Genomic DNA, 23,465 nt, shown 5'->3' on the forward strand with positions numbered 1-23,465 from the left:
GGCGATGTTCACACGTAGCAGAATTGCTGCAGGAGTATTTTAACAGATTTCATCAACACGCTGCAAAAAATTTCCAGGCAGAAATTGATCTGCCGTGCAGATTTTTAGATCCATAGTATGTCCATTTAGCGTATGTTCACACTACCTATTTTCGGGCATTTTACGCCACAAATTACGCTTGAAAATACTGCTCCAATACGTCGGCAAACATCTGCCCATTGCTTGCAATGGGTTTTACGCGTCGCTGTCAAAAGACGTTGGGACATTTTTGGAGCAGTTTTCCATAGACTCTAGTGAAAAAAGCTCCAAAAACTGACGTAAAAAACGCAGCAAAATCGCGAGTGGCACAAAAATTGTCTGAAAATCAGGAGCTGTTTGTTTCTTTCCGCTCCTTCACTTTCTATGCAAGGCGAGTCCAAGGTCGCCAGTAAAGATCTTTCAAATAACCCCACAGGTTGCCACCTGTGCCTCTACCCATCTCATGAGACCTGGGATTGGCAATGACTTTTGGTCTCTTGCTTCTTGGCGTGTGAACATACCCTTAGGCCTTATTCACATGAACGTGTTATATGTCTGTGTGACTGGCCGTTAAGACAACGGCCGTCACACGGACCTATGTAATTCAAAGGTGCCGTTCACACGGCCGTTTCAACGGACCGTGAGAAGGGTCCGTGAGAAAATAGGATATGTCCTATTTTTTTTACACTTCAGGCATCCCTCCATTGACCCTAGCCTATAGGGCATGCATGATAACACATCCCGCAGCGAAAAACACGGATGCACCTCAGATGTGAGGAACGGCTGTTTTTTCACGTCCATCTTGGACGCAACACTCAATACGCAACACTCATGTGATTGTAGCCTAATTTTTCATTATCTCCATATTACAGCCAACGACTCTCCCACAAGTGCCACCCAGTTATGGCCCCGCTGTCTGGATGGAAGGGTGTCGAATGTTTCTTGAGCTTCAGGGACCGAGACAATGTGTTGACCGATGTCCTAGCGCTTCTGGCATTTGGGATGTTTTTTTGCTTCAGCCAATCTAGAAAACCGTGCCAGTGGATCAGTATGGTGTGGGTTGAATAAAATCTATGCTGTACCACCTACGTTCATATTGTTGGAGGGAGCTAAGGTCCTCCTCTTGGTGAATATAAGTTTTTTTTTCTTTTTTATATTGGAATTGTTCTCCACCAAACTGGGTCTTTTTGTGTAGCGTTACCTCCAGAACGTCGATCGTGTGATGGAGATTCCAAGGTTTAGTAGTTCCGTAGAGTTGTCCGCAGACATTGTGTCACTGTCTGATGGAGCAAAGTTTTCTGTGTCCTGCTCCGGTTATATAAAGGGTTTGATTCTTTGGCCTGGATGCTGGTACGGAGGGTGCCGGTGTTTCATCACATATCTCAAACACTTTGTCTTTATTACAAGTCGTACACAATGCTCCACCCTTCATTCACCTCTTGTGAAGGTCCTGGGAGCGGCTGTGAGTCATTATAAATGGTCCAGTTTCTAGGCAGGGAATTGTAGACGTAGCTCTTCAGGATTTACGTCAATGTACTTACTGGAATATATTTCGTGTTGGGTAATTCATGAGCATCTTTCCGAGCGTTTCCTTTTGGTTTTAAATAAGGAGGCAGTGAGTAGATTGGCGTTGTGGGAGATGTCCTGCAATGCGTATTGTGTATTTTTGGGCAGGTCTGCCATATGGGTATGATCTCTCCTTTTTAAAATTTACAAGATGGGGGCCATACTGGTTGGCAGATGACCACATCATAGGTTCTTCTTGTAAGTCTGTGTTCACACGCTAAGCAAAAAACTTCTGAAAATACAAGGCTGTTTTCAAGGGAAAACTGCTCCTGATTTTTTTAGACTTCTTTTTTTTTTTTTTTTTTTTACGGCTGTTTTTGGATCTGTTTTTCTATAGTCAATGAAAAACGTCTCCAGAAGTGACGTGCTTTTTCGCGGGGAAAGAACGCCGTTTTTCCCATTGAAATCAATGGGCAGATGTTTGGAGGTGTTCTGCTTCCGATTTATTTTTTTATTTTTTTTTTTTGGGACGTTTACGGCCCGAAAAACAGCTGAAAACACTCCGGGTGAACATACCCTTAAAGTATGCACACTAGTCGTAAAAAGTGTACCAACTGATGACTCCCCATTTCTGATGGGGATAATCTGGCAGCGCATAGTTGCCCGTTATTTGCAATTTAGCATCACTGAGGGGGCTCAATGTTTCCTTGCCCAAAGACCCCTCCTGGAGGTTAAAGAAGCCGGACCTGATTCTGAGGGTGGTCTACTTGGTATTTTGTGCCCCATAACATCTATTTGGCACTTTTGAATCAATTTACTGGGCTCAACTGCACCCCTTAGGCCTTATTCACACTGTCCGTTTTTTTTTTTCACGGACCTATGAAAATCAATGGACCTCTTCAGACGCAATATTTTTCACGCAGCGTGTGTCTGTTGCGTGGAATTCACTGTATGTCCTATTCTGGTGCGTTTTTGCGCACTCCATTGAAGTTAACGGGTGCGTGAACAAAAAGCACACGGACATCATCCGTGTGTTGTACGTGATTCACACAACAGTTGCTAAGGAAATGATGAGGGAAATAAAAAAATCACCTCGCGTGACCATATAGATGACCTACCACACAGACTCTATCCGTACACGGATGCCGCACGGAACTGCAATGCGAGAAAATAGCTGAGTTTTTTTATGTGTGCAAAGCGGACACGTTCGTGTGAATGTGGCCTTAATGTAGATCTGAATCTCCCCCTTTCTATATACTTCATCTAATCAGAATGTTTTTTTAATATGGCGCCTGTGAGGGCTCGTTAAAGGCTTTTTCCCACCATAGAAAGTGATGATCCGTATGGGGTCCGACTGCCAGGATGCCCCATGATCCTCAAAATGAATGAGGGGCAACACTAGTTAAAGTGGTATTCCCATCTGAAAATGTTATGGCAAATCGCTAGGATATGCCGTGACCTTATGATTGCTGTGGGTCCGACCTTTTGATAAATTTTCCATGCACAGTGGTGGTCTGGCTTCTCTGACCCCCGGCAATCAGGTATCCCCATCTGGCCACACATTTCTGTGGCCTCGGCTAGGGGCATGTAGCATGACATGCTCGTCGTTCCAACGAATGGCCAACCATGGCAGCTCTCTTCTTAGAGGGGTGTTCCGAGTAGAGGACTCCCTCTGTGTCTCGATGGGGCATATGGACTAACGGTGGTCTTGAGTTGACCCCTTTTAAGCCCTAGATTAAACCTGTTCCCAATAACTCTGCTTCACTGGGACCTGTGGCTGTGTTCATCCTGAGCTCCCTAGTTCATGATCAGGATTCCATACAACCAGTATGAATGAGCGATTACACAGGCAGGCGAGGAGGTGACCGGATTATTGTGGTTTGGGCATAGATCTGATCTTAATCGAGAAATCTTTGCTCCTCGGTCTCCTGCGTGACTTTACGAGAGGCGTTCATCCCTGGAAGTGATGTAAGTATTAGTCAGCGTGCGTCATCCCGGATTGTTTGCTTTGGAGCTAATCTCCGAGCATTGTGATGTTGTAATATTTCCTGATTCCGGTTTGTGCTGTTAACTATTCGTGTCCTGGTTTGTTGTCCTAGAAGTCTTGGCTTAAAGAGCACTGATCCATCTAAACCGTGCGTTCTCCAGAGGACACTGCTTAGAGGGAACTGTGTTAGGCTATGTTCACACGCTTAACAAAAAACATCTGAAAATACGGAGCTGTTTTCAAGGGAAAACCGCTCCTGATTTTCAGCTGTGTTTTTTTTTCTAGCAACTCCCGTTTTTTTACAGCTGTTTTTGGAGCTCTTTTTCTTTTGAGTCAATGAAAAACGGCTCAAGAAGTGACATGCACTTTTTCGCGGGCGCTATTTTCCGCAGCTGTTTTTTTTTTTTTTTAAACGGCCGCATAAAAAAATGCACCGTCGGAACAGAACTCCATTTTTCTCATTGAAATCAATGGGCAGATGTTTGGAGTCGTTCTGCTTTCCGATTTTATTTATTTATTTTCCCCCCGAAAATAAGCCGTGTGAACATACCCTTAGAGGGGCTGTACATAACCAGACAGACAAGCTGATCTTGGGATCCTAGTATTTTCATAGTAATCGGTCACATTTCTACTTTCACCTTTTTGATTGGCTGGTATGAGTTCCATTGTCCACATGATAACACGGAGCTTACAAAAGCCCTGGATCAGGAAGTGTTGTCATGGGGACACAAAAAAAAGCTATTCTCACTAAAAGGGGTTAATATAGCCATAAAAAAATTCCTAGATCGGTGATGGTCCGACCACTAGGACACCTGCCTGTCCCATTGACCCCCCCCCCCCCTGCTGCAAGAGAGCCGCTAAGAGGAATTTACGTGGGGCTTCTCCATTCAAAGCCTGAGGCTGATGGAAACAGCGGAGCACGTTGTTCTGGTAATTGGTGGGGTCCCAGCGGTCAGACCACCACCAACTTTGACATTTTTTGCCTATCCACTGGCTAGGTGAAAAATGCTAGAGGCTGGAATAGCCCATATGTCTAACTTTTATCTTCTGATCGCTTTACAGGAAAATGTTTAACAAAAATCACATTATTAAAACAAACCTGCACCACATAGGTCTACAGGTTGTGTGTGGTATTACAGCTTAGTCCCATTTGTGTTAATGGAGCCTAGCTGCAATACCAAACCCAACCCCTGGACAGGTGTGGCGCTGTCTCTGCCATGTTTTTCTAATCCTGGACATCCTATAGAATATTTTTTTCTTGCCAGAAAAAGTTAACCGGGGATAAAGGACTGTAAATGTAGAGTTACGAGACTGGATAAAGTCACTTGGTTCCCGTCAGGGTAATTGATGGCAATTCAGTAAAATGTCTCCTGGCGTCAGTGTCTGGTGGCTCAGACTGTTCTCAGACATGGTAAAAGTGTTCCCTTTCTTCCCTCGTCTTCTCGTTCTGCTCTTGTGCCCTGATAATGCGATGCCATCGAGGCCTCCATATACCGAGGATTCCCAGAGTCTCCGGTTGCTTCCTGCATGGTGGGAGTTGTGCCAGAATTGTCTGGCGGCGGTTTCCAAGCACGATTATTTGCAGGGGATTGTGGGGCGGACGGATTAATAAAAGCCTGAACTTCTCTTCTGTGTCTCAAAGAACAGGCCGGATGGGTCTTTCACAACAAAGTTAATTTGTTTCCCTTTTCTGAAACGCTCGGTGCGCGCTGTTTTCTTCCTCTTGTCACAGAGTGTGATGTTCTTTGGCAAGCTCGGAAATTCTTTTTTTTTTTTCTCAGAAAAAAATACATTTTGATTTACAAAAAAAAAAAAATCTTCCTTTCCATTCCGAAGAAGTTTCTTGAAACTGTTCACATTTTTGAGCAATTTTTTTTTTTTAATTCTCTTCTTTTACAACATTTTTTAATGTTTGTTATTGCTGTCCGGGCACATCAAGGTTGCCAAACTAATTTTAATCTGTTTTAGTCCCTGATTTTTTCGGACTGTCCAGGAATCTGCGGCCGGTTGGCAACCTTGACACACATACTTGTCAACTTTTCAGAAGCGACCGTTCTGATCAGCATTTTTGTTTTCCCCTTATGCCCATTTATTTGGGACCTGCCCCAAACTACAGCATCTAAATAATCAAAAGCATACGGCCCCCTTCAACACACCTCAAAACGAATAGACTCCAGGCCAAACCCCCAAATTAAATATAGACACCAAACAGGACTCCCTAAAGTATTACAGACCATATATACTCTCCTCTCCCCGTTCCCAAAATGCTCTTCACTTCCAGGCGACGCGGTAGACCACATCCCATTGCCGACCCCGGTATCCGGTCATTATCTGCAACGGCACCTATAAGTGAAGACTATTATGGGAACCGGGAGGGGTAAGTATTTTTATCAGCACATGGGGCACCTGGTGGACTTGCTAGCTCTTCTGGTCATCAGATGATATCACCCAGCTACTGTAGAAATGTATTACACCTGCCTATTCCAGTAAATGGTTGACAACGTGTTACGTGGCTGTGCCACGTCTACCAGAGTAGAAGTTGGCGTAGTCCATAATAAAACCTGATTAATATGTAACTTTCTAATGATACAATCCCTCTTAAAGCTGAAGTGCTTCTTTTTAATGGGTTGTCCTCTATGGTCCCAAAAGTATTGGTCAGAACGTGTCCCCACCCACTCCTTTAAAAACGTCACCAAGGACAATGTGATTGGATGGCTGAAATTATATATATATATATTTTTTTTCCCTCACCAGGTCAACTAAGAGGAGAGCTTGGACGGCATGCAAAGTTGTGACATATCTTCAGACAGCACTGATGATCCTCTTAGTAGTGGTCCACGGAGAAATCGACAGCCGCGAATAGTGATTATTGGAGCGGGTCTTGCGGGCCTCTCTGCTGCAAAATTTCTCCTCGAGAAAGGATTCTCGGATGTTACAATCCTTGAGGCATCTGATCAAATTGGAGGCAGAGTTCAAAGTTTAAAACTTGGTGAGTGTGAACCCGACCTTACAGGTGTTCTCCATATATAATGTTAGACTGGGCTCACATGGGATGGAAATGCTGCAGATCTTCCCTGCCGAACATTCGCAACGGATTGCAGTCCCAGCCATGTGGATGAGATTTTAACAAATCCCAACCACATGCTGCGTAACATTTTTCCAACTGGAAATCTCCGCATGCTATAGGGATTCTCTTTTGCCGCATGCTCGTTCTGGTCTGGATGTTCACTGTGGACATCACCCATTTCAATGTAGAACGGGTGAAAGATACAGCAAAATCCGCGCGTAGCCTGTATGGGGGTGTCCTGCTGATACTGCATAAAATCCTGGAACGTTTCCATGTAAATCCCGTCTATGGCTCTGTTTGCATTTGCGTCGGCGTCTCCGTTGTGATTCTGTCGTATTTGACAGGAAAAAAATAGTGCTGCGTGAAGCATTATCTTTACAAACAAAACCTTATAAATAAAATCCAGGATGGAGATGTGATCAATCTTCGTAGCTGTGGGTTATATATATTTTATTTTTTGTTCTAGCCATATCCGTAAGATTTCAACCAACCAATGGCCCATAGAGAAAAAAAGTCTAATGCTACATATTCATTTTTGGATAGATGGTCCGTAGTCCGTGTTTTAGACGAGAGGACATAACCAATTAATGGCCAACCACTGGGAAATGCAATTAAAGAGACTGTCACCACATTATAAGTGCCCTGTCTCCTATATAAGGAGATGGGCGCTGTAATGTAGGTGACAGTAATGCTTTTTATTTAAAAAAACGATCTTTTTTCACAACGTTAGGAGCGATTTTGGTTTATGCTAATGAGCTTTCTTAATGCCCAAGTGGGCGTACTTTTACTTTCGACCAAGTGGGCGTTGTACAGAGGAGTGCATGACGCTGACCAATCGGCATCATGCACTCCTCTCCATTCATTTACACTGCACTAGCGATATAGATATATCACTATGTGCAGCCTCATACACAAGCCCTAACATTACTACAGTGTCCTGATAATGAATACACATGAAATCCCGCCTGGACGTCATGTGTACTCAGAATCCTGACACTTCTGACTCTCTTTTTTTTTTTTGTGAGATTCCGGCAAGTGAAACCAAATCTCGCGAGATCACGGAGCTAAACGAGATTTGGTTTCACTTGCCGGAATCTCACAAAGAGAGTCAGAAGTGTCAGGATTCTGAGTACACATGACGTCCAGGCTGGATTTCATGTGTAGTCATTATCAGGACACTGTAGTAATGTTAGGGCTTGTGTATGAGGCTGCACATAGTGATATATCTATATCGCTAGTGCAGTGTAAATGAATGGAGAGGAGTGCATGATGCCGATTGGTCAGCGTCATGCACTCCTCTGTACAACGCCCACTTGGTCGAAAGTAAAAGTACGCCCACTTGGGCATTAAGAAAGCTCATTAGCATAAACCAAAATCGCTCCTAACGTTGTGAAAAAAGATCGTTTTTTTTAAAATAAAAAGCATTACTGTCCACTACATTACAGCGCCCATCTCCTTATGTAGGAGACAGGGCACTTATAATGTGGTGACAGAGCCTCTTTAACGTAGACTGTTTCGCTAGAGTAAGGGCGGCATCGCAATGTTTTTAGGAAAAAAAGGCTTTGTTTTTGCGGCAAAAAAATGCTGTGGCCAGATGTTAGTTCACAGTCCATCGCGTTTTTTTTATTTTTGCCTCTTCCAGAAAAAAAAGCAAAAAAAAAATTTGCATATGTCAATGCGTGTGTTTTATTTTTTTTCTTTGACCTTTTTTCCAGAATAAGTCATGTGTTGCGAAGAGGATTCTTTGCATTACATGATTTTTGAATTGCATAATTTGCGATGTGAAAAATAACATATAAAATATACAGATGCACTATTAGTAAAAAAGCTTTTTAGGCCACAAAATAAAGCCATGCAAAGTGTTCATGACCGAGGCCTATAGAGGCATGAGCCCTTGGATTTGTGTGCTGCCCCTCTTGGCTATGAATGCCGTATTCCGTGTGTGTGTGTGAGCGCTATACTTTGTATATAGCCTGTACATGCCGGTCCGGAGCCCAAGTACCGGCACACAACTGAGCATCTCTGGCCCTTTGTTCTAGTGATCGTTGGGACCCAGAGCACCACAGATTAAAATGGCCATGTCTTTGGCCTTCGATCGAACCACCCTGTTTCTGAAAGCCATAGACCAAGTCATGTTCTTGGTAGAGCCGTTGTCTTCATTACTTTTTTTTTTTTTTTTTCTTCTTAGAACACGCTACATTTGAACTGGGAGCTACCTGGATCCATGGTTCAAATGGCAATCCGATTTATCATCTAGCAGAAGACAATGGCCTGCTGGAAGAAACCACAGATGGAGAGAGAAGTGTCGGTCGCATCAGTCTTTACTCCAAGAATGGAGTGGCTCACTACCTCACCAGCAATGGACAGAGGATCCCGAAAGATGTGGTTGAAGAATTCAGTGATGTTTATAACGAGGTTAGAAGCTTCACAATCCAGGGTCAAATGTTGTCAGGATTTCATGAGCTTTTTATCTTATTGGACCTGATAGGCTCTCTATAGTCTGTTTGAGGCCTCACGCACGTGGCAAAATTATTCCCTACGGGTTCGTATTACCGTATGGTGGGTCAAGAAGATGGTCAAGTTGTTCTTTTGTGCCACCATGGCCAGTTATACATCCAGCACAACTTGCCTATACTTATATAAGGGCTAGAGAAGTCCTAGGAGCCATGTGGCCAGCTAAAAAAACAAAACCCAAAAAGTTGGGCACTACAGCAAATAGATTTTGATGTGTAATGTAGGCAAATAGAGAATTTAAAAAATTCACTCCCCTCTAGGCACCATTAATTTTTTTATTTTTTTTTCGGCCCACTTTTTTTTTTTTTTTTTTTTTAAATCCAATAAACACATCAGTCTGATCAATTTGTTGAAAGTAAATCCCAAAAATGTCCGATCATTGGACTTCTTACCAAGTTTATAGGTTTTTCAAATATAATATTCATTATCATATCTATTATTGTATTTGTTTTCTGAGCCGATACATAAGTCCTTTATATATCCCATAAAACAGGTGCAGGTTTGTAGCATTGTTTTGCTATTTCATACATGGACATCTCTTGAGGATAAAGGGGAGAAGTAATGATTTTGGCTGTCGGATGTCACAGCACCTATAGAACGGACACGTCGTTGAGTGACTCGGTGTCACCTCCAGAATGTCCTTTCATGGAAATCTCCTCCATCCTGTTATTGCCATAGAGACTTTAGCTGCTGAATAATGCAGCGCCTCGTCCTTCCATTAAGAGATGTCACGACGTGTTTGTCATCATGGAGGCATCCACATATAGTTGTCATATTAATGAGCCTGAACCTCCTCATCAGGCCGTTCAGTCTCTCGGTATCTTTCTGTTTGACCTTTACATGTAAGTTAAGAGATGTTCTTCAAGCATTGCATGAAATATAAGGGTTAAGTGTGGCCAAATGCGCATCAGGCTTCAATGGCTCCAACCGTAATGACAAGGAGTAATTGTCCATAAAAAAAATCTACGGTGGGTTTTTAGTAATTTTTTTCCCCCTGATATATTGTAAATTTATTAATTTACAATTTTTATAAAAAAACATTCAAGTTTATGTATATTTTATATTTTTTTTGTATTCTACTTTATGGCATGTTTGACTAAAAAATTATACATTTGAATTTTTTTTAAATTCTATATGGTAAATTAATAGTTTACAATATAATATTGGTGAACTAAAATGAAACGGAGGGGGGAGGGGATATTGGGCCTTATGGTTAGTGTAAAGACTAATTTAATTTAGAAGTAGCCCAGTGAGTTTCCCCTGTACAATTTGAGAGGCTGTGTGGAGTGTCCCCTGTTTTGGGGATCAGTAGATGGGTCTCCACTGATCTGACCTGGCTCCATCCAATAACGTCATCCGATCACACGGCGATTCACAAAAAATATCTCACTTGTCCATTATCCGTATTTCCAGCTGTCTCATTTACGAAAGACTGTCTTTGTTGTGTAGACGTTGACAATAGGTCATTATATAGAAGTAATACTCTAGTAAGGATCCTTCAAAAAAAATAGCTGGTTGGCACACATGCCCCCTCTACTCCAGAGATGGGTTAAATGAAGGTAACCCAATAGACTGAAGCAAAGCAGATATTTGATATTGTCTCTTTGTGAACGGGTCGGTCATTGAACACGGAGAGTTTGAAGCTGGGACACGTCTGGACTTCCAATCTAATCGTCTATGCAAAATCAATTTCCTGGTTCTTCACACGAGACTGTGACCGGAATAGAAATGTTTCTTACTCTGATCTAAATATCTGTACACAATATATTAATGGGTAGGATAGGAATCCTGTTTTTCTTTAGGACTTTAAGAACTAAAGTATGAGAAGCAAATATACAATCATACCTAGGTAAGATCATGTCCTCTGCTATGTGGCCTAAAGGTGTCCATGCACTTAATGGGGGTTATCTGGGAGGTGAACTTATTTTTTTTTTTGTATGGGCCGCAAATTTAAATAAACCAAAAAAGCAATACATACCTATCCTTGCCCCCTGGCGATCCAGCGCTGAGGCTCTGGCGGTGCTCCTGGTGGTTGTTTACATGCACATAGCTTATGACCACTGCAGCCAATAAAAGGGCCCAGCAGTCAGGTGTTGTATTTCTGGTAATATGCTAGAAATACAATTTGTCACCGCTGAGCCCTCAGATTGGCTGCAGCGGTCTCATGCTACATGCATGTAAACAACCACCAGAAGTGACACCGGAGCCTCAGCGCTGAATCACCGGGGGCAAGGATAGGTACGTAGTGCTATTTTTGGTTACTTTATTTAATTTGCCGGCCTCTCTAAAAATCAAAAATTTTACCTCCCTGATAACCTCTTTAATATATTCTTTCTGTCTCTCACCCGTAAATACGCAGTCCTCTGATAATGGCCTATAAACCCAGGAACAAATGATTGGGCATGCTGAAATACAACATGGCCAATCTTTGACTCCCCTCCCCCCCTTCTTTTTTTTTTTTTCTTAAGACCACTCCGCCCTCCCCCATACAGATAGTCGACCAAACCTGACTATTTTCATGTTTATCGGATGTATATGACCACATGACGTTAGTGGTGGTTAGTAGATCTTGAGGATCTGATATAATGTGCATGTCTTTGAGTTCTCTTCTCCAACTCCTAGTGTTGTCCTCTCACACCGGTCACTAGTTTAATTGGCTGTGCACCTACTTGGTAATGTAGAAAATGTGTTAGATTAGAGCAGCGGTGGCTAGACTCTGTCCAAGTCCTAAAAGATGTCTGCTGAGTACATCTATGCAACTTAGGGAAAAAACGTCTGCAACCGTAACTGAACCATTGGAGACCTACTATGAATATAACTTGGAGTTGATAATTGGAGCAATTTGGACTGTAACCATTGCACTTTAAAGAAGTTATTGGAAATTACTTTGTGAAACTCATTAAGACCTTCAAAGTATAAAAAATAATTGCATGGCTCATATCTCATGACCGTAGAATTCCAAGACACCAGTCCTAAGCTCAAGCCCTATTTTTTTTTCTTCTAGGAGCCAACTTGCAAACCTTCTAGGGTTGATTTAGTTGTTCCTGTCCATTTATAAGGTTAATGAGGACCAACCGTGTTTATGGTTACCTCTTCTCCCAAATAGAAGTGGCCATCTGAGATGGACAAAGGTCTATCAATAGCATTTTCGAAAATTCTTCCATTTCGTTTGCCAATCTACCCATAAACTGAAGTGGCTTTTTATGACCAAATAGTCCATGAATTTTCGCAATCTGAAGTCAGACGAGCTTGTGCGCCTGACTAAGGGTTGATTTGAGAAGAAGCTGCTTGGACCATACATTGTGGTCATGGTCTGCCATTGCCCATTCTGTGGTTCTGTAATATCTATGGCATGAGGAGCTACATGAACTGCCAGTCCCTGTAATAGTTGGTTTCAGCAGTCATACTAGAGCAGTACAACCAAGATGCTAAAGTTAGAATTATGATACAGTAGTAATTTTACCATGTGGAGAGATCGTGAGCTATTCAAGTGGTCCATATGGAAACCAAATGGATGGATAGTGGTGTGTGGATGGATGGGCAGATCTTACTAACCATCTGTGTCATTGATAAAACTGATTATCTTTGGCTTCCCTAATGAATTTATTGCATCCAAAATGTAGAAATTCTGCAAAATTAATTGGAAGAATATATATTGACAATCATTGGGTCTGACCACTACTGCTCCTCCAATGTCCTGCAGGTTGTGAATTTCTTGTGTTTGGATAATTTCAAGCTTGAATACCGTCCTCTATAATATCTGGCTGCTTCATCTTCGTTAGGTCTGTAGAGAATCGTAAAATGTAATGAGAAATGAAGATTAGCGGATGGCCTAATTTTTATTAATGAAATTCCTGTCATTAATGGGAGATCACACACCGGTGACTGCAGATGAGGAGATTCCAAATTAGTATGCGCTCTCACTACGGGAACAGGTCATTCTGGTTTAATTTCCAGGCACCAGCTGCTGGAAATGAAACCATGTACACCAGGCTGCTTCTGATTTCTTCTGAGGTTTGTCAAGTGCCGGTCATACAACAGCTTTTCTTCGAAGGGCTGGATCCAAGAACACATTTACAGCTTTTGTCTCTTCTGCCAAAATAGGGATCTGATCCTAAAGAGCAATGAAGTATAAAGGAAAGTCTTATTAACTCACCACCCCCTAAAATCTTTAAGACCCAATTTTGGTTTTGGTGAAAGCCTAAAAAAAGCGCATTCCGAAAGCCTAGCCCCAGACTTGTAGAAAGTGGTTCATAGTGGGTCCAATCTTTGAGGGTTTCTTTAAGAGCTCCCTTTTTAATTAGGACTACGATCTCTCTTAGGGTGGCTAAAGACTGGGAAGTGTCTAGGCAACTATCATAGTCTTTGGACCTTCCCTTGGCAGAGCCGTGGGAGTAGAACCTGTACTTCAGCACGTGATGTCCCTATGGCGCTGTACGACAACGTATTACTGGGCTTTTCTTCCCTAGAAGAAATGCACCTGACGGAGCAGGTGTAGTCCCATAGACTGCTGTGGGTACTCGTACATCCTCCTAAACGCTCTCTTTTTTTTTTTTTTTTTTTCTTTGAGGCTTTGGCACCATGTTAGGAAGGCAAAACTTTTTGTTTTTATTGGCTGCATTATTTTGTCATATTTATGAAATGTGGTGCTGTATGCGTTTCGTTCGACTTTTTCTCATATCCAAAATCTGTTTTACTTTTTGTCTGTCATCTGTGTTCTCATCCATTGAACAACCTCTAAAATGGGTCTTGCGATGCGGAATGTTTTTCCGTTGTACTTCTATAACCTTCTGTAGGTGAGGATACAATGTACTTACATTGTGAACGGGTTTTGAAGCTCAAAGAACACTTGCTATTTGTAGACTGCTCTGCTGAGATGTTCAACAAATGTAGTTTTTCCTGTTGACTGAACAGACAGGGCCCTGAGGGCACGGAGGTGGGATTGTATCATTACCAGCCTCGCTGAGGGTTCACCTGAATAAGAATTCGGCTTCTTGCAACTTCTTATTTTGAGAAAATCTGGTAGTTATTTTATATATTGTTCTCTAACGAGGCTTTTTTGTTTCACGTCAATCTCCTAATTTATTGTGTTTTATAGGGGGTTTCCAAATGCGTACTTTTTTTAAACCAAGTTATTTTTGCCACGCTCCCACTACCATCTGTTTTTTTACGCAACAAAAATTGGTCTGTATGAGCCAGCATAGATAGTGCCCCCTGTAGATAGTGATCCCTGTGGATAATGCCACTCTGCCCATGTAGGTAGATATTCACGCTTCAACAAGCACTCGCCTGTTCCCCCTTCCAGCTCCATCTTCTCCTCCAATGATGCAGGCCTGATCTCCTCTTCTAAACAGGCCTGCCCTATCGGAATGGCATCACAGCGCTGCTGGCATCACAAGATGGTTCTCTTGCCTCGCCAGCACTGTCAATTGTATCTGTGTTCGTAGGACGCGGATACAATTGAGTACAATGGTATGTAAGGGCCTGCCGGTCCTGGTCACGAGAATTTCCGGGCAACTGGAAACCCTAAACCCCCCCCCCCCCCCCCCTCTCTCCTTCCATATGACTAATTCTTGTACATGTTTGGCCAAAATGGCATGGGGACTAGAACAACCCCTTGACTGTACATACTGTCTCGCACGCAACCTTTTTTTAATTTAGTGATTAAAAATGGGAATTACATTAGTTGCACTTCCTTGTGACAAGGTTTGATTTGCGAGGAACAATTGATAATTTGAAGAATATCCTCTCTACTTTCCACCTTTTCCCCAAAACTTTTAAATGGGGTAGTAGTTATAGCTCGAATTGTGGTGCAAAGTTAAATAGGTTGTAGGAGTCTGGGAAGAAACTAGACCCTTTTTCTAAAAACAGCGCTGCTCGTGTTTTTGGGTTGTGGCTGGTGTTAAAGCATTCAGTTGAATGGGGCTGAGCTACCAGGCACTGACCGCAGGCTAGTGGCACTGCTTCTGGGGAAAAATACAACCCATTAGAAGTGTTGCAGTAAAAGTGTATTAGTCAAAACTTCTACCAGACCGGCACGATGATGGTGAATTAGTTTGCTTTTAAATCACATCTATTACTTCAGAGGGCACAACCTAAATACTGATTCTTGTATTTCGATTCCATGGCTAATTCAGAGTTTTAGCTCAGTGGTCTCTCTACCCGATAGCTCTCCCTTACCATGGGTTGGACTTCATTTTGTCTAGACAAGGGGTCTCCAACTCAGCCGGGTAATAGAATTTTTTTTTAATTTACTTTCAAATTTGATATAATACAAAATTATTTGAACTACTGTAACAATGATAAATTACTATAATACCGCTAGGTTTAAACTTACCTGAAGTTTGCAATTTTACTCCACGTACCTATTTTAACAATCCAGTTTAAGGGTCGCTAAACTCTCTGGCTGCTCAGTTGGCAGCGTTTGGCAGACACCAGAATGTCCAGATTAGGCAGAACTGCGGATTCCACCCCTAGGAGCCCCAATGGAACTATCTACAGGGAGGTGGGTGTGTGCGGCACTTTCTACGTGTGTGTGGCGCTTATCCTTCGGCCTACTCTCTGCTGTCGTGAGGATGTCTCCGGAGCTTAAGGGTAAAAGTCTAGACTATGATCCAGCTCTATTTACACACAAAATAGTTTAGACCAGCATTTGATAGTAAATTACAGGAGTCTAACTATTTAAAGCGAAAATATTCCGATCTTTCGATAACGCCCGTTCTGTGGCCATGTTTATTTTGTGTATGCATAAAGTCTTAGGATGGTAAATTGTTCTCTATATTGTCTTTTTTTTTTTTTCTGCAGGTCTATAACTTGACTCAGGAGTTTTTTCAGAATGGAAAACCAGTTAATGCAGAAAGTCAAAACAGCGTTGGTGTCTTTACCCGGGATGTGGTACGGAAACGCATCAAGGATGATCCTGATGATTCGGAGAACACAAAGGCGCTGAAACTGGCTATGATTCAACAATACTTAAAGGTAAACACCTAGAACTTTCTTCTTTGCTTTGTAGAACAACAACCCCAACAAGACTGATAGAAACGTCTCAACAGTGCCGAGTGTGTTCTGAGCTCACTGACTGCCGCAGGTATATCTTCTGACATCTGTGACCTCTTGTGATTCCCTACATCCCCGAGTATTACAGTTCATTATAGGTTCCTACTTGAGTGGCCGGTTCAGAAAGTTTGGCAAGAAAATCTTGCACTATCCAGAGTACCTGCTGATGCCCCATTGGGGGTTCTTGGAGATTTAGCCACCTGTACCACTTTCTCCATAAGGATGATCTGGCTCCCAGTTTTCATGAAGGTATGTTCACACGGCTTATTTTCGGGCCGAAAAATCGGAAGCAGGCGTTCTGTTCCGACGGGCCGTTGTTTTTATGCGGCCGTTTTGAAAAAAAACGGCGCGTAAAAAGACTCCCCGTACAAGAGTGCATGTCGCTTTTTGAGCCATTTTTGGAGCAGTTTTTCATTGACTCTATAGAAAATTGGCTCCAAAAATGGACGTGAAAAAACGCGAGTTTTCTTAAACGTCTGAAAATCAAGAGCTGTTTTCCCTTGAAAGCCGCTCCATATTTTCAGACGTTCTTTGTTAACCGTGTGAACATACCCTATCATAACCTATAAAACATACGTCCCGCATTCAGCGGGACAGTCTCGGATTCCGGGCGGTATGTCCCGCTGTCGACTGTATCGGTGTCCTCAGGACGAAGATAGTTGAACCCATTTCTGGAGCAGGGAACCATCAGCTCCCTACTTCAGAATTAGTTCAGAGCAGAGGAAGCTCCTTTGCTCGTCAAGGACTCCCCGGGCACATCGCTACTTTAAGCGCTGTGCTCGTTGAAGACCTTAACGTCACTGTCCATATATGGACAGTGACGTCAGTGGTTACTCCATGAACGGAATCCCTTGTTGCCGATCTGTCCGGGGATTCCACTCCTAAAGGAAGCCCCTGAGGTCACTGTCCCTATGTGGACATTGACGTCAGGGGCTCCTCCTGGGGCGGAATTCCCGGCCAGAGTCTAACTACGATTCCGCTCAAGGAGTAGCCACTGACGTCACGGTCCATATATTGACAGTGACATCAGAGCTGCCCTCTAGGAGCGGAATCTCCGGCCTATGCTCTGGCTGGGGATTACGTTCCTAGAGTGAGTCCCAATGGCGCTATTTACAGGGGGGGGTGGTGCTATATACACTGACACTGTGTGGAACTATCTACAAGGGCACTGGCTCTAGGGGCACCTATGGGGCATTATGCTGCATGGGGGCATCTGTATGGGCATTATGCTGCATGGGGGCATCTGTGTGGGCATTATACTGTATGGTGGCCGCTATGGGGTCATTATACTGTGTGGGGCAGCTATTTGGTATTCTAATGTGTGGGAGGCACTATGGGAACATGATATTGTGTGGGCTGAACTGGGTGTGTATGGGCGGGGATTGGGTGGGATTAGAGGCGTAGGTTAAAAGAAATTGCCGCAACGGTTGTCCCTCTTTTATACTTGAAAGTTGGGAGATATGATTTTAAAGTGCAAAAACTGTTTTAGGCTTTTCTGCCTCTTAGGGACTTCAATTTAGCAAGTGTTCATTTAGAACATATTAGTTCTCCATACAAAGTGGTTGAAAGGTAAATATCAAGTGGCGTTTATCTAGTATTGTCTTCCTTCTCTACAAAAAGTGTGAAGCCCTAGTATGTGCAGTCTAAATCGATAACCTACCTAAAGAAATAACCGTTGAGGCACCTTTATTGTTCTGGCAGTTGCATGGGCTAGATACAGCTTAATATTGCAAAGGCTTCATGATGGATGTCCATGGCATGCATGATGTCTACTGCTTGATATATGACCAGACATTTTATGCTAGAACAGATATAATTATTATTATTTTTTTTCCTTTCTACCAGGTGGAAAGCTGCGAGAGTAGTTCACATAGTATGGATGAAGTTTCCCTCAGTGAATTTGGGGAATGGACCGAAATCCCTGGTGCCCATCACGTAATTCCTTGTGGCTTCATTAGGATTGTAGAGCTGCTGTCTGCCTCCATCCCACAGTCCATCATCCAACTGTTCAAGCCAGTCAAGAGCATCCACTGGAACAGGTCCATCCGCAAGCAGATAGAAGGAATGGCTGACCACAACAATGACCAGATGGAGGACAAAGGATATCCTGTGTTTGTGGAGTGCGAAGACTATGAGTTCATCCCTGCGGATCATGTGATTGTGACGGTTTCTCTGGGCGTCCTGAAGAAATATCATGAGACTTTATTTCATCCTAGCCTTCCTGAAGACAAAGTTATGGCTATTGAAAAACTAGGGATCAGCACCACTGACAAGATCTTTTTGGAATTCGAAGAACCTTTCTGGAGCCCTGAATGCAACAGTATCCAGTTTGTTTGGGAAGATGATGCTAAATGTGAAAGTTTAACCTATCCTGAAGAGATGTGGTACAAGAAGATCTGCAGCTTCGATGTGCTCTATCCTCCGGAGAGGTACGGTTATGTACTCAGTGGGTGGATCTGTGGTGAGGAAGCCTTGATCATGGAAAAGTACGATGATGAGACTGTTGCCGAAACCTGCACTGAGCTGTTGCGTAAATTTACAGGTTGGTATTCTGCTCTTGCGTTTTCTGACTTGTAAAGACTCTGTTGAGCACCCCTTAAAAGACCACCGTAAAGGAAAAAATCATGACGTGCTCTCACTTGCATGCGATGGAGGTATTCTTCCCGAGAATCATTGCTTCTTTTGGACAATATGGTGCCTCAAAGGCATCTTCTGAAGGAACATAGGACCTACAGGTCCATAATATGGTCCCATATGGACTTTATGTGCTTCCGTAAAGGATCCACACACGCCATTGCCGTGTGCATGAGCTATTAAACTGTATAGCATGCACCTTGCTCAGATGAAGCCTGGCCAAAACTGGGAGTTGTTTTCATTCGACCCTTTGCTGATTTGGGCCATGGTCCTCAATGAGAACTTGATAAGAGACTGTGATCATGTCCTTTAGAGGGGATTGCGTCCCTGTAGCTATAGTGTGTAAGATCTCTAAGAAAAGATTGTCCTCACTCAAGCATATACATATTGTACATTTTTTTTGGTGTCTTTGTTTGTGACCAGTCTCCTTGCCCACTTATTCCCTGAGCTGTTGAGATGAGACCTACTGGTTGCTAAGAAAACTGATTGACCACCCCTTCAAAAACCCGATCGCTAGGGATTCACAACGTAAACAACCATGGTCTTTTCAGACTGATTAGTTGAAAGCTGATTTGGCAAAGTGATTTGTTTAATTTTCATGTTTAACCCCTTAACTACCTATGACAACTGTACGTCATGGCCAGGAAAGGAGTATGACTCCGGCTCATGGGCTGGGCCCTCCTCAATACTCAATGGGTGTCAGCTGTACATTACAGCTGACACTTCACTGTAAAGGTCAGGATCAGAGTTAACTCAGATCCCGGTCATTTACCACTCTGATGCCACAGAAAATAAAGATAAGCGGCATCCAAGCCCCCACTGGCACCTAGCAAAGTGATCACAGGGTGATGATGATGGTCATGGCAGCCTGGGGGCCCAATGAAGGCCCTCAGGTCAGCCATCTTTGTGCTTCTAGTAAACCCTGTTTCTGGCAGTAAAAATTACAATACATAGTTATTTTACCAGCGATCAAAGGATCGCAAAAAAAAAACATGCCATGGACATTCATCATGAAGCCTTTGCAATATTAAGCTGCATCTAGCCCATTTGTCTACTAGGGAGGTATTAACTGTATTTGAATGGGTTGTCTGGTTTAGAAAACCTATTATGTAATGCTCATTCATAACCTGCATCAATATGTCCGACCGGAGAGCCGATATAAAGAGTGTCTCTCTCTCTCTGGAGGACCCGGCACGTCTGTGCATTAGACAGACAGTCTAATAATATCAATGACGACAGTGTTCAGCTTTATTTCCCCTGTGGTGGCGCTGTAGGGAAATTAAACACTTGTTGCCAGGTTCCCCTGTAAGTTCAGCAGTTGGCACTATGATCAGCTTATATATATTTATTTATTTTTGGGTAGGGGGAAGTTTTTCTAAAATAAACTGCTTTTTTTCAAAGCACACCGCTCCTTTAAATATTTTATAGGGTTTTTATAGCTAATTTAATCTATATGTTTCTACTTGAACGCTAGATTAGAGGACATCCAGGACTTGGCATAGCGTCTCCTGTCTGACAACCTGTAATACGATATGTCTGTGCTAGCAATGTTTACTAGTCTTCAGTTTCCAGTCTGTATCCAAATAAAGGTCAGAAAGACATCGATTAAAATGACTGGGATATTAAGGAGTTAATTGCAGGTATACAGCAGAATATTAATACGTAATAATGAAATATTCTATATTCATCTGTACTGATACTTTTATTTTCCATATTCCCAACTTTAAGCACCCAAATACAAGACTATGGATAGTAGATACTTAGCCCAGTACTGGAAAGAATTGGATTGTGAGCAGAACAGAGTATTTCAGGAAAGGAGTGTGGTTATCTTGTATAAGGAAGTGATGTGTCGGCTCATGTGAAAATAAATATAGTGAACGGAATCCTCCAAATGAGGGATATCTGCCTTAACTTTTTGCACTTTTTTTTTTTCCCCACTAGGGAATCCAAACATTCCAAAACCTCGGCGCATCCTGAGGTCCTCCTGGGGCAGTAACTCCTATTTCCTGGGATCTTATTCCTATACTCAAGTTGGCTCCAGTGGAGCAGATGTTGAGACGCTCATGAAACCACTGCCTTATACCGAGAGCTCAAAAACTGCTGTAAGTAGAAATTTTACCATGTTTTTCATTGTAGAAGATGCTCCATATACAATATATGCTATTCCACGCTATGGTCTCCTGGTGGGGTTGTCCTCAGGATGGTGGAACCAAACGGACATTAAGGAAATTAAGTACATTACCCATTAAGGAGGAATGACCACTCCGGCTTCAGTTTGGGCCATTTGTGAAGTAATATTGGCTTGTAATATTCTCTACCCAGGCGAAGAACTTCTTTCCACCTCACTAATGTGTAGGGTAAAAGACGTGAGGGAGTTTTGTCAACCACTCCTAATCGTTCAGTGTGAAGGTTAAAAATTGGCTGAATTACTCCAAGACTCGTCTTCCCCATCAGAACTTTTCTTACATCTTTTCAAACTATTTTAATTTGTTTTTGAGATTATAAAAGGTACCTATAGGTTCTGGCAAGACCCTGTGGCACATTTGGGACCCCCAAAATGGAAGGCTATCTTTCTCTAGCCAGTACAGTTTTTAAAATTCTTAAGTTAATTCTGCCAACCAGGAGATGGGCCACATTTTGTCTCCTTTTTAACTCGTTCACTTCTTCTGAGCCAACGCACGAGTCCTTCTTGGACCTTCTTATTGACCAAGTGAGCTCTGGAATACAATTGACCATACAGCTCATGCCGTCTTCCAACTCAAAGGTGGCAGTTTAGTGGGTTGTTTTGCACCCTCTGGTTTTTCTGCCCTAAAAACTAGCGGGGTCTGTCAGGTGGCAAATGCCCTTTTGTAGTTTGCCAATGGACCATGATCTTTTTCTATACTTATGATTACATACTTTGTGTAATTTTATTAAAGGGATGTTTTCCAAATTGGGCATAAAATGGCTGCTTTGGCATGTTTTTTAAAATATACTGTAGGAATTCCGCAATTCATGCTCCTAAAGAGCCTGCCGTGTTGGGCATGCCGGTTGTTTTAGTTTTCCAACAGCTGGGGAACCATAAGTTGGAGACCACTGCTCTAAATTGTCCTAAAAAACATTCTGTGAATAAAACTCTGCATCTATATTAATTTCCACAACCTAATGAGATTTGACGTTGATGTGGATCTTGAGATTTTTCTTTATCCGCACCCTGCCCTCTGACCGCACTGACGGGCAGGAACTGAGGACCAGGAGACTGGCACCCTTTCATGCCCATGTGACTATTATACGTATAGGTCTACTGGGGTAGTGGAAGTTTTGCTCTCAAACTATGGCTGATTTACCAGTCTCTTCTCTTGTAGCCCATGCAGGTGATGTTCTCGGGTGAGGCCACTCACAGAAAGTATTATTCCACAACCCACGGTGCTTTGCTGTCCGGCCAGAGGGAAGCGATTCACCTAGCCGATATGTACCAAGACTTCTTACAGTGCAACAACTGAGTCCCTATTCTACAACCACTGACTCTTGGCCTGTGACTACCAGTGTGTGTTCTAGCTCTTCATCTTACTTCTTTTTTTTTTTTTTTTAAATGTTAAACCTAGAAAATTTTTATCCTTTTTTATGAAAAATTCTAAATATTTAAATGAAAAACTAAAAAAAAAAAAAAAATTACAAGTCTGTAGCAAATTCATGTACTGTATTGGTAACAGGGAAGGGTGCTCTGTTTTTTTTTGTTTGTTGTTTTTTTTAATTGTTTTGTGTCATTTACATCTTGCACACCTGGTGCCTTTTTTTTTCTTTTTTAATTTATTTTATTTTCTGTATTGTAAGTGCCTTCTATTAATAATAAATACTACAAAAATCAATAAACATCAGGTTAGAAGATTCTTCTGCCTTTTTGAAAATTGTCATTCTGTTTCTGTAATTTTTGTTACCAAAGTTTTGTGTGTATGTATGTATGTATGTGTATATATATATATATATATATATATATATATATATATATATATATATATATATATATATATATATATATTTGTGTATGTGTTTTTTAAGAACCTGGATTTAAAAAAAACAAAATTCCTAAATGCCACTGAACCTTCATAATCCGCTTTCTCGGACCTCTTTCACCCTGCATTTATGGTCGCAGAGAAAAGCTTCCAACATATACATTAAACAAAGGCTGTAACAATTCCCTGTGTCATCAGTCACCCATAGACTATTATAGGATCTGTTAAATGCATAAATGATAAAAGCTGATACTGTATACATTAAAAAAAAAAACCTCAGTCACCGATAGGCTCCAGTGTGTCAAAGCATATACTGCACAATATACATTATTTTTGTGGGATTCCACTGGATAGAATAGCATAGTCGACCAGACTATACAGCAAAAAAACAAAAACTGTAGTATGTCCCCCTTTTGTCAGTATAATGTGAAACTATGGATTGAGTATGTCTGTGTGTGCCGGTAATTATATGTGTGTGTGTGTATATGTATATGTGTGTGTGTGTGTGTGTGTGTGTGTATGTATGTATATATATATATATAATATATATATACACACACACACGGTGGGCCATTTATATGGATACACCTAAATAAAATGGGAATGGTTGGTGATATTAACTTCCTTTTTGTGGCACATTAGTATATGGGAGGGGGGAAACTTTTCAAGCTGGGTGTTGACCATGGCGACC

At 42.1% G+C, this 23,465-nt stretch overlaps 1 protein-coding gene across 1 annotated transcript; it reads left to right on the plus strand.

The window, feature by feature from the left end:
- Positions 1-6,234: 6,234 nt before the first annotated feature.
- On the plus strand, positions 6,235-22,675 carry SMOX (spermine oxidase). Its single transcript, XM_075855923.1, has 6 exons — positions 6,235-6,500; positions 8,767-8,993; positions 15,897-16,070; positions 17,994-18,690; positions 20,724-20,884; positions 22,127-22,675. The coding sequence occupies exons 1-6, from the start codon at positions 6,293-6,295 to the stop codon at positions 22,262-22,264; spliced, it is 1,605 nt and encodes a 534-aa protein (XP_075712038.1). The 5' UTR covers positions 6,235-6,292; the 3' UTR covers positions 22,265-22,675.
- The last annotated feature ends 790 nt before the right edge of the window (positions 22,676-23,465 follow it).

The sequence above is a fragment of the Rhinoderma darwinii genome, chromosome 1 (genome assembly GCF_050947455.1).
Source record: "Rhinoderma darwinii isolate aRhiDar2 chromosome 1, aRhiDar2.hap1, whole genome shotgun sequence".
In the NCBI taxonomy this organism is placed as follows: Eukaryota; Metazoa; Chordata; class Amphibia; order Anura; family Rhinodermatidae; genus Rhinoderma; species Rhinoderma darwinii.

Excerpts from the sequence above, each read along its gene's own strand:
- SMOX (XM_075855923.1), top strand. The coding sequence starts at position 6,293 with ATGCAAAGTTGTGACATATCTTCAGACAGCACTGATGATCCTCTTAGT. Across the intron at positions 6,501-8,766 it reads AGTTCAAAGTTTAAAACTTG|AACACGCTACATTTGAACTG; the intron begins GTGAGTGTGAAC and ends TTTTCTTCTTAG. Across the intron at positions 20,885-22,126 it reads CCGAGAGCTCAAAAACTGCT|CCCATGCAGGTGATGTTCTC; the intron begins GTAAGTAGAAAT and ends CTTCTCTTGTAG.